Below are 12,473 nucleotides of genomic sequence, written 5' to 3'. Positions count from 1 at the left end.
TGTATATATATTTTCAGGCTGGCAAATTCAAACACACAGATTTCAGTATCAAAAAATAAATAAATTAAAAAAATAGTCCATGCATGTTAAGTCTTTGACCTCTTTTCACTCATTTTAGGCTGTGATGCGCAGTCTGCTTTGCGCCAGGGCAATAACATGGGCCCAGCAGTAGCCAAGAGCTATCAGTGCTGCAGTTTTATAGTGGCAGGTGGAGGGCTAGTAGAAAGAACAGAATACAAGCTTGATTCAATCACAGCAAACAAACCTCACCAAGGGACAAAGTAACCACTTGTGCGTTTTGCCAGCTTGGATTACTTCAGCGGATCAGCTGTAGACATGTTTGTGAAGAGCTGATTAGATCACCAGTACAGAATATTATTCATATTCCCCCGATAACCTTTTAGATGTCCAGAAATCTAAAAATTTCGAAGTTTAGACTCTCACTTTCACTTGTGTTACTGAACACTGCTCACACAATTAAACAGTTTTGTCATCGTTTCCTCTAATGAACATACTGACTTCACAATCTTTCCTTCTGATTAAATAATACCATCCTTCTTGAATCATACCAATTCAACACTTGTTCAATATGTTTACATCTTTGTAGGATTTGGGGGAGAGAGGGTTTGAAGTATATTTCATTGTTTTGACATAATGGTGTAAATCAATCAGTAAACTCAAGATTTTTTTTAAATGACAGGAGATAATATGTTTAAGCAAGCTGAGAGGAAAGCATTAAACCTAAATTCTGACATTTAAATAGATTTCTCCTTACCCCTAGAAAGTAACAGCAAAGGAAGTACCAAAGACTAAATGAAAGCAAATGAGATCTTTTTAATTTCTTAAAAACGTGGTAATTCCTTCAAGCCACCAACATACCCACCAATGTGCTTCTGGCTGAACCCTTTTTTTGTTGTTGCTAAGTGATTTGCACTTTTCTTGTGTGACTCTGATTAATAAACTTTGAAAACAGAGCACCACCTAAGTTGTGTTTTTCTAACCAAGAATTAGCTTCATACAGAATACTTATGGTACCTACTCAGAAAAATGTGGCATCTGGTTTCGATTCATCAGTTAGCAACGTACAAAATTAGAAATTACAAGGAAATAAGACAAGACGTTATTTTAAAACAGTTATTTTTAACTAGTAATGGAGCAATACTGCTGCTATGGGTTGAAAGAATGATGATATACTAAGAACATATTGTCTTTGTCTATTTGGACTATTGATTTCTGTCTTTACCAGTTTTCTACAGCTCCTGCCTCCTAGCTTACATTAATTGCTATGCATACACTAGGCTCTGTCTCGATTCTCCTGCCTTGCAGCTGTCTAGATCACTAAAGATTTAAAGAGCTGTACACTGCTCCAGGGAACAGCAATCCCCGCAGTTTTTCTTTGGGCTACTCACTTTTCTACTTGTCACCCAACTGCACTGCCCCACCCCCGGTCTCCACATTGTACAAGGGGTTTTCTTCCCTAATTTTTGCTCATAGTCTGCTGAGTTTTATCCCTCCTGGTAACAGTATCTTTTCCCCAAGATTCAGCAGAAGTGGAAGCGTAATACACACCAAATTTGTTCATTTGGCCATGATATCACTATTCATCATTCATGTCAGCATCACTGATGAGAGCAATCTCCAGAACTCCCCAACATGTATCAACCCCCTGCAAATTATGTGAGAGTCTCAGCACACTTTATAGTGAATTCATTATTTATGCACATATACATGTATCCGCAAACATTAGGGCATGTCAACTGTACTGGTGCCAGGAGTTGCATACAGCAGCATGGTATTATAATGGTAATAGAAATACCCAGGAGCCAGCAGGTGCTTCCACTGTTTCAGGCCATTATCTAAGCTCAGCACCACATTGTCCCTCAGTTGCCAACTGCAGCAGTATACAAGTAATGCAAAGCAATGCAGGTATTACAAACACTGTAATTCTCCTTTATGTATTAGGAACAATGTTCACACTAGGAATTAAAATATTAGCCCCTCATATTCCAAGAAACATTAATCCTATGCCTAATTGATATGAGAAATGAAAACCCACATGCCACTGAATAAAGTAAGTAATCAGCTTTGTATACCAAGACTTAGTGAAGCACATGAACCTCAGCCAGATCAAACAGAGAAACAGAGAGTGAGTGTGAGAAAAACAGAGACCATGAGGAAAATCAAATGTGAGACTGAAAAGAGCCATGTACGTGGCCATGAGAAAGCCATTCTGGTTCCACCTCTTCCTCATACTCCAACATGGCCAGTGGTGTGTTCAGGCTCAGTTGCCTCACAGAGTGCTTTGAATTCTGATTATAAATTGTCAAAGATACAGCAAACAAAGATTTTTTTACTACCTAAGTGTCATTACTTCACCCTCTCAACCACAGTATAACTGCCTTCCAGTGTAATATTCATGAAATAAAAGAGTTAAGTTCTCTACAAGCTGCAGTTTTTAACATAATGAATAAAAATATTCCAGTAATTATTATTATATTGTTGAACAGACCATCAAAAGATACAAGATCACTTTGTTCCAAGGATAGACTATAATAAGAAAGTATTAAAATTCCAGCAATTTAAAAATACATTAACAGGGACAAAAAATTCTTGTAAAAATGTTTCCAAGTGCCATGAGTTAGTGACATTCAAAAATTAAGAGCCTCAGTGATTTATCAAACCCCCATTTCCAACATCTGAGAGCAAGTCTTGTGTGCTTAAAGTTAAGCCATTAATTCTCAACACAAATATTAAATTGCAGGAATAAAATGTTCTGTAGAAATAGTTCTTGACCTCAAATCGTCTCTAAGGTAGGAATAAACCTTTAAGGTCACTTCCTATACATAGGATACAAGTACCATTCATAAGCTACAATAATCTTGAGGGACATGGAACTGACAGAAATAGAAGACCCAAGAACATTAATAACTAAGGATCCCTATACAATACCAGGAATTTTCTCTCTTATTTCTAACAGTTCCATCAAAAATAACCTTGCACAGTTCTTTGATTTCTCTACTTATTTATATAACAGGTACTTGAATGTGCACCAGCAGTATATTCACGCCAGGTGGAAACAGTATGCGTTTTCTCCATAGCGGTTATTTCTAGATAGGAAACTCTTCTTAGTTTGTACAACATGTGCAAAACTTCCTCCCTGCCATTCCTTCATTGCGTAGCTCCATTAATTTTCTGGCTAAAGTCTATTAATCCATTAATCTGCTGGCCACAATTCTTCCATTTTGTTGCAGAGAATGTACTGCTCTGCAACATGCAAAGGATCTCTGCCCACATGACTTCACTAGAACCTTACTCTACCTTACTGAATGCTTACATTTTCTTTCTCAGTAACATATAACAGTTTCCTACATGATAAATCCCACCTACCATGTCCGAGTATTAACCTCATATCTGTAAAGATCATCCACCAATCCATATTTATTGCCAGGTAATGCTTTGTATCCACCATGGACATAAACAGATTTTGTCAGCTCATCATAGACGCTCGTATGGCCATATCCACCTTGCACAATTGCTCCTTTTGTTTCTGGTACAAGCCAAGAATTAGACCCTGGAACAGACGGACAAAAGACAGGTTTAAGGTTTACTATTGCTAACACACAATACTAGGAGTTTTAAGTATATAAAACCATTTTTCACTATAATTCCAAATACAGCAATAGCTCAATTGGATAAAGATATTAGACTATTATCTGCTATTCTTGATTAAATCAGAAATGCATTGTTGTCACAGGTGCCAAGCAGTATCAAATACTTTCCCATGTGAGTTCAGCACACACACAAAGCCAAAAAAAAAAAAGAACAAAAAACCAAAACAAACCTTTTGGAAAAAAGGAAATTAAGGGTCATGATTAATTCTCTCCCAACCTTAACTTTGTCCCACCAGACATGGGCTAATGAGATTTCAGTGCTCCAGCTCCTTCAGCTGCGTTAGGAACACCTGTACTCCATCATGAGGAAATTGTCTGGAGAAGCCTGGCAGAAACTGAACTGCTGTGAACTGTGAGAAGCTCAACGTACACACACATATAGACACTTTGCTAGCAAACTGCACAGTTAAAGAGCTAAAATCAGTTTCCAACTACCGCTTCTTAGTTATTTAACTGCAAATATATCTACTCAGTTGCTGAAAACTCACAGAAGGATAATTTGATAGCAGCTCATTAAACCGGCACTTAAATCCACATTTTACATCATATCATTAATAACTGCAAAGAGACACCAGATAAAACCATTCACAATAGCTGTTATTACTGAAGAATAAAACACAACTGGAAAATATTTCACAATAGCAATAAGAAAAGAGAGGTTAAGTGATCACTTATTGCCTGTGGCCCTGAGATTTCCAATTTTTTTCTTCTCCATCTTCCCAGCTGATGATATATGTCACAAAAAGAGCAAGCCAGGAGGTATTCCCTGTAGAAGCCAGCCTATTCAGGCAGCCAGATCTACGGATGTGAAATGGAAGAAATCATTCACTTGCAGCCTCTTGAAGATGAAGTCAGAAGAATAGAAAGTGTGGACAAGAACTTCCAAAATGAAGCAGTCTCCTAATTCCAACCTAAATTGGCTGCCATTATGAACTTATTTATCCAAGGCTAGCACACGCTACCACACACCTTGCTTCACCTGAGAGTTTAAATTCTATTTCAATTTTTATCTGATATTACATAGGTGAAAATTATCTCTTTTTCCTCGGGATTCTTCTGTTCAGTGAGGAGATTGATGACTTTCAGTCAGATTTTTTCTGTGTGAACGTTGGTATTTGTGTAATACACGATTTATATCCAACACATTATATTTATCTTATTTATATGTATTTTATTCCAATCTCTATGTTGGGTATTAGAAAGCTATTAAGAACTGCAATTCTGAACACAAACATCAAATTTGTACCAATAGTACGGCATTTTACACATAATTTACCTTGCTAATAGATAGATTTACCTGATACAATTTATCTAAAAGGGTTGGTGAAGAGTCAATCCGCAGATACAACTTTATCACCAACACCAGGGCTGATCACTATTTAAATGAAAAAAAAAAAAAAAAAGGAAAGAAAAATGAAGATGAAGATTGGCATACATCCTTTTCAAGAAAAAACTACTATTTCTCCACACAAATTTGCACAATGGTGTTGATCACATGCATCATAGAATATTTTGCATTTCACAGAATCAAAGATTCATGGAATGGTTTGGGTTAAAAAGGACCTTAAAGCTCATCCAGTTCCAACCCCCTGCCACGGGCAGGGACACCTTCCACTAGAGCAGGTTGCTCCAAGCCCCTGTGTCCAACCTGGCCTTGAACACTGCCAGGGATGGGGCATCTGGTTTATGTAGCATTACCATCTACAGTAAAACTGCAAGCTTTACATGACTTGCACGGAAATATGAATAACTGTGTATCTGCTTGTGTAATAAAAACCATGTGCTATAGATAACTATGTAAATTTGAGCAAAGAGGTCCAGCAATAACTTACTGAAATGAAAGTCAAAAATGTTATTATTAGAGTTTCTCCTTTTTCCTATTCTAAAATTTAGTTGAGCTGAGTTTTGAATACCAAAATGTGTATCTACAGTTTTGACATCTTTCACACTTCTTCGGCATCTTGAATATTGCACCATACAGACAAAAATACAATTCTGTCTGAATTTACAGACATTACTATGCATATGATCTGGGTTTTTTCCCAAACAAGTCATTGATATGGATCATCACCTATCTTCTTTAAACAGAAATCCAATTTTTATTGAAGGTATTTACATAACTCTTCTCATACTCAAAGAGATCCCACTCTTTCTATCATTAGATCAGAAGAAGTATTCAATTGACCAAATCAGTCATGCAAAACTGCATCATCAATGGCTTAAAAAGCCAAATACAGAAATATATCAATGAATAAACAAACCAGAGAGAAGGAAATAGGATTTTTTGTTTATTTCCAGATTTCAATTTGTAAGTCTAATAGTGTAAAAATAGGGTCAAATGAATTTTGAAATAAAATCACAAAAAAAAGAAAATCCTTCCAGTAATAAGGGCTTCTATTTTTCATTTCTAATTTGACATTTTTCATCAACATCTGGGCAATTTTCCAGGGATTTCTACCACATAAAGTTTCTCTCACAATGCTGATGCAAGTCACTGTGATAACTTCAGATAATTACATCTGTCAGATGCTAAAGTGCTGGACATTGCTATAGGTTGCAATATTCTGGTCACCTTTGTCAAACAGAATGATACACCTCATGTCCAGCTTTCCCTTCCAGGAGACTGATCAAGTGAAAGAAAAAAGGCATCTACCAAAACTTGTAAACAGGAAAAGAAATTACAGCTGAGATAGATAGAAGCTAAACTCACCAATTCAATGAACTGAAGCCGGAGATACAACTCCATTGCAAACTCCTGACAGATGCAGCAAGTGAAAACGCAGGCTCAGTGGCAGGCATTTCGAACAAAGCTGGCTAGATACTACCAAAGAACAGCAACCATGGTGCTGACATTGAAGACCAGAGGGAGGAGAGAGGATCTGAACCTCTCTTAATTAATTACAGACCTTAATCTCACCTCAGTAATAGGCAAAGGTTTAGGACAAAGTTGGGTTTGTTTGTTTGTTTGTTTTTTTAAAGGATAAATAAAAAAGTTGAAATAATGGGAAACTCTTTCCCTAAACAATATAAATGTATCAAACCATTTACACCACCTTTACCTAAAAAACAATTATCTACAGAAGGAAGAGTAGGTGTTCTCAGTATCTGAGCTTTAGTAATATCCTTACTATGGTGTCACATTGGGAAATTGGTAAATAAACCATTATAATAGAATGGGACTTGAGCACTGGAAAAGAAGCAGCAATGAACAGTGTTGAGAGGTGCTGGGATTATTAGGGAGATGTCTTAAGGATCAGAATGGGTGCGTTTTATGACATTGTCACAAATTCAATGTGCAATAATTGCATAAATTTAGACACCACCAGTTCACAGAAGCAGCAGAAAAACGTGCAGAATGAACTGGATGATCTTGGCTACAAGAAAAAAATTGATCAAAATTCAACACTGACTTAAAGACACTGTGCGCTGGGATTAGCAACTTGAACTTCTATAAAATGGAACCTCATCAGTTGATAATGACTGAGAAGAATGAGTAGGAGCACTGCTTCACCAGAGACAGTCATTAATGACTTTCTCACGGATGCAGTACAAATGTCAATTTACTACCTACCAAGTGAGGTGCTCCCAATAAAGTAGGATTAAAGCTTAGTTAGCCAGGCACTGATGAAATCTCACCTAGAATATCCCAAAGGTTTTATTATTCATCCGCATTCGAGAGGCATGAACTCCTTGTGGAAGAGGTACATAGATGAACTATTAGAATGACAGCAGAATAGATGAGGTTGCCTTAATTAGTCTTGCAAAAGGGAGGACTGGTATCTATAAATATAACTCAAAGAGAATTCTAGGAAGGGAGACAAGCTGCTTATATTAAACAATGTATCACCCAGAAAACAAGTGAATATAAACAGGCCATTGATAAAGGTAGTCTATGAATTAGAAGATGCCTAGCCACTAAAATTATAACCAATTTCCTAATGGCACTATGCACAAAATCCAAACTGTATAAGATTAATCCTCATATTTTTGAAAGGAATTATGAAATATGGTGTTTACATTTAAAAAGCACTGATTTTGATGGCCAAGGTGATAAATGTCAGTGTTTTGCTCACAGGAAGTTAATCGCATCCAAAGATGTAACACTATTCCATCATCAAATAATGAAAGGCAAGAAAACAGAAAGAAACAAAACATTGTTTCTTGTTTTCTTTTTCTCCAGTTCATGTCATTGTATGAAACAGAGATGGCCAAATCAAGAAAAACTGCAAATTTGAGCAATAATAATTTTTATCATTCAAAACAATAATTAAAATAGCATTTTAAGATAAGGTTGTTTCTAAAAAGATGTTTGAAAACCAGTATTTTTTAATATGAAGTAATAAATCCAGTAAGAATCCACAGAAAGTTAGATACGTTGCCTGTCCTTAAGACAATACAACCTTCAAACAGACTAGGTAAAAAGAATATAGAATTACAGAATGGTTTGGGTTGGAAAGGACCTTAAGATCATCCAGTTTCAACCCCCTGCCATGGGCAGGGACATCTCACACCAGACCATGTCGCCCAAGGCTCTGTCCAGCCTGGCCTTGAACACTGCCAGGGATGGAGCATTTACCACTTCTTTGGGCAACCTGTTCCAGTGCCTCACCACCCTCACAAAAAAGAACTTCTTCCTTATATCTAACCTATATACTCTATATCCAAGAAGCACCTAAGTGTGGCATCTTCACTTCATTGCAGTGGAAAACTTAATAATTTTTTTTTAGCAACCATGAAGCTTATGATAACTTAAAATAAAGAGGAAACACATGTTGCATCATAGGGCCATTTCTTTTAAGGCTATTCAAAGAAAGATTTTTAATCAAAAGCAACCTATAACTTACTTCTACAGTCATAATAAAATTCAGCCTAGAAAACAAAATGATATGCTGCTAAACCAAACAGAACTACTCTTAAAAAAAAAAAAAATAACATCACAGAGGACTTATTCAGAAGTTCCTTAATATATAAGGAGATTTATAAACCTCACCTAAGAGAAAGCATCAGTATTATATTCACCTTGAGACTCACATTGAGATTCTTGGAAGGTTTATGAGGTATTGCTAACCTAAAGGGAAATAAATTTCTCTGGGGAGTAACCCAGAAAAGCTTTATGGTTCAAGTTAGTAAAATCATTCATATAATTCCCATACCAGGATTTATTGGTTCCTCAAAAGTCGTAAGTCTGGGTATAGCAAGAAAGGACAACAGGAAGCTCTTTTGTTTCTGCAAACCACCGCACCTTTGGAGCAGAAATTATTTCCTGTGCTTTTGTATGGTCAAAATCTGCCTATAAACCATGTCTAATTTTTCCAGAATTTGACTTGGATAGAACTTGCTTCCTTCACTGATCAGACAGTGTCAGAGAAATTTTCAGACCCTGCACACATTTGATTCATGTATTTTGTTATTAAGAACTACATAACTATGTGAAAAGCTAAAGAATCCACAAATAATTAAAACTCCTTTAGAAGTTTCTTGACCTAGACCCCATGGAAATCAGGGTCACACTAACTAAAGAAAGCTTTAGCATCACGTATCAAGTTCAAAGTTCATTAACAGGACTGGATCATTAGACGTTTCAATTCATATAAACCAAAGGATAAGTCACCTCTTTCCACACCTCTTTCTTTCTATAGGCACCTGGTAAATGCTTGAAAAATAGCCTGCATTAGGACTAGAAGTCATGGCTGATAACATTTTAAAAGAACAAAGCAGTACAATTTGAAGTGGCTGGACTTGATGATCTTAAAGGTCTTTTCCAACCTAGTTGATTCTATGACTCTATGAAATGTTAAGGCAATCTGCGTTTTAAGAGAAAGCACAAAGAGAAAAAATTGGACTTTAATCTTTCTTTCCATAATGCCCTTTTATAAAAAATTTTCTTTCCTATTCGGTTGGGTTCACAGAAATGCTTCTATCACTTCCTATGTCTTTAAAGTTTGGATTCTGAGCTGCTGAAGTCCCTCACAAAAACTAGTCATTCTTAGTTCAAACCACCATCTGGAATTTTATGGTTAAAAATGATCCCACAGCTGCAAAACTGTAGATAAATGTTACAGCTGACACAATTCAGGAAAATTTGCCACAAAATTCATTTAACTTACAGGGGAGAGAAAGGAAGGAGATGCAATGAGGCAAAATGAAACATGGGAATTAGCCACAGCAGAAATGGTTGTTACAGCATTATAGACCATGTTCTGCAAGGCATTGCATGCACCAATAATCCTTTATCACATCAGTAGCCTCACTGAAATCAATGGGTTTCAACAGTAATACCCTCTATTTTTACAAGTTTACTTTATATTTGATACAAGTGAAACATATTTTCTTTATCAAACTAAATTTTTCACTACTATGTGATGAAATTATCTCCTCAGAAGGGAGGCATAAAAACAATATAATAATTCAGACCCATAATAATAATTGCCAGAGAAAAAAGTTTCTCCTACTCAAAGCTTATCACCATGGTTTGGGAGGGGGAGGGTGTTTTGTTTCTTTTAAATACGCTTAGTTATAATCTGTTTTATTAATCCTCCACAAACACAGTTTTAACATTTTAAAAGATTAAAGTAAGAACAAGTTATATATATTTCAACAATAAGGCCTGCAGTAAAATCCGCCAGAAAGAAAATGTTACACTCCAAAGTGAATCGAGTACCCCTTTTCGTAACAGGCAAGAATAATACTGGTACTTCTACTCCAGACTAAATAAGCAGCATGTTAAGAAGCAAATAATTAATTCAAAGTTCCAATAGACATTATAGCGAATGAGCATGCAGAGAAACAGAACAACATATTTTTGTCTTCAAGGAAAATACTTCTGATAGCTTAAAAAAACTTTGAGAAATAAAGTTTTTTTAAAAACTGTGTTTTAATACTTGGGAAAAAAAAAAATCATAGAACGCTGTCATGAAACATCATTCTAAGACCATAGTTTTATAGTAGTTCAATGCAGTTCAATCAAATTTTGTGGATAAAGCACATCATGGTGTTGCTGCTCTTATTCCCATTCTCTTTTATCCTTTTTTCAACATAGTTCTAAAATTACAACAGTACCATCAGAGCTAATGCCAGGAAGCATTAGAACCCGCTGAGTTTTGAAGGAATTTCCCCTGCCTATAAATCTGCTTAAACAGTGTTTATATATATATGTATACAGGCCAAAAAAGTTAAATGGAACAGTCAAAAAATTCTTATGCCTTGACACATATTTCTTTTAAACTTTGTATGATGCATTCTGTGATTGCCTAAATAACTGAGGGACTCAGATCAATTCTATAGAAAACAAGGAATTATAAAAAGTAAGAAAATGTTATAATTTTAACTAGGAGGCATATAAACATACCTTAAAAAGCATCAGAAGGTATCGATTTTCATGTTTATTCAATGGAAATAATCTCTTAGATGTACTACGTGTTACAAAAAAAATATCTTCATTTATTTAATTCTAGTATTGAAAACTACCCCTAGGAAAAGCTTACAGTTTGCAAGAGGAATCCCAGACAGCTCCCAGTAACCTCCCAGGCAGGTTATTTACAAAAATTCGTGTTCATTTTCTTTTATTTTCTCTAGAAGCAACATGTGTACACTTTAGAGAGAACCCTACAGACAATGAGGTTCTTATATTTCAAAAAATCAGAATGAAAGCTTTACAGCAACATTAACCTTCAGAATAACCAAGTAATTTAAGTAAGCACTGTACATCATATTCTGTTTTGATGGTTCTGATTTTTGCCCTACTTACTCTTTTTTACTCTATCTATCTACTCTGCAGTAAAAGCTGTAAGTCTGTGGTAAAAAAAAAGGTAAGTTTTATTAGAACACTAACCACAATGTGGATTTTCTGGTTTCAACCTTTACCTGTTAAGAGTACCACGGCCACGTACATAATAATATACAGCCAAAGCCATTATACTCGAACTTGTATGAAATGCTACTGCTTAACAAGAAATCTGATCTACATAATTGGAAAGAAAAAAAAAATGAGGTTATATTTTGCAAAATACAAATTTTCATGTTGAAAACAGCAGTGTTCTTCACTTAAAGGAAAAAAAAACTGGAATTTCTTTAAATCAGTATGTGATAAAATTATTTGAAAGTGACTTACTGATGTAGTATTCTTGCACAATGCTTGTGTAACCATATATGGCAGAATATCCAAAAATTATAATCATAACTACGTCTCTGCTGTCCAGCTCTACTATGTGTGCTGAATGACCTTCCACAGCATATTGTTGGCCATGTACAAGAACTGCAGGAGTTCTGGCACTCCACGTTTGACTGTGTATGTTGAAAATCCACAGCTCATCGGTAACGTTGCCATTATTTGCTTCAATTTTGCCTCCATACATGTAGATGTCTTCCTGTAAAATTGGAAGGGAGAGAAGAGAAAGCAAATAATAGGTTACAGAAAGATAACATCTGAACTACATATTTCTGTGCTGTGTAATATTTCATAACTGAACAATCCGATTTCAATCTTTACGCTTAATCTTACATTGACCAGCTCAATATCAGACACTAATCCCAGGCAACGATATTTAAACTAAACCAACAATGATGATAAGGAGACTATTTCTCTGTAAAATAAACTTAGCCATGAAAATGACACCAAAATGAATCTCAACCGGATTACTTGAAGCAGAAAAACTTTAATTACATGGCTCTTCTAATCCATCCTGCAGTATTCTATCAAAAAGGGGGGGGGGGGAAGCCACTAAACAGAAAGGATATTATATTGTTTTCTTAAGGAACAGTTCACAGAACTAAAATGTGATTTTCCACACACACAGTCTATGG

The 12,473-nt window shown here is 35.7% G+C and overlaps 1 protein-coding gene across 5 annotated transcripts in view; it reads right to left on the bottom strand.

The window, feature by feature from the left end:
• ATRNL1 (attractin like 1) overlaps nucleotides 1-12,473 on the bottom strand; it is a 513,588-nt gene that overhangs the window by 428,591 nt on the left and 72,524 nt on the right. For all 5 annotated transcript variants that reach the window (XM_030487970.1, XM_030487973.1, XM_030487971.1 and 2 more), the window contains exons 8-9: nucleotides 11,782-12,037; nucleotides 3,388-3,571 (exon numbers count right to left, since the gene is read on the bottom strand). In XM_030487970.1, the coding sequence (XP_030343830.1) occupies nucleotides 3,388-3,571; nucleotides 11,782-12,037 (440 nt within the window). The remainder of the gene's footprint in view (nucleotides 1-3,387; nucleotides 3,572-11,781; nucleotides 12,038-12,473) is intronic.

The sequence above is a fragment of the Strigops habroptila genome, chromosome 5 (assembly GCF_004027225.2).
Source record: "Strigops habroptila isolate Jane chromosome 5, bStrHab1.2.pri, whole genome shotgun sequence".
In the NCBI taxonomy this organism is placed as follows: Eukaryota; Metazoa; Chordata; class Aves; order Psittaciformes; family Psittacidae; genus Strigops; species Strigops habroptila.
Note: the sequence above shows the minus strand (reverse complement) of the source record. Positions and strands in the feature narration are given on the sequence as shown.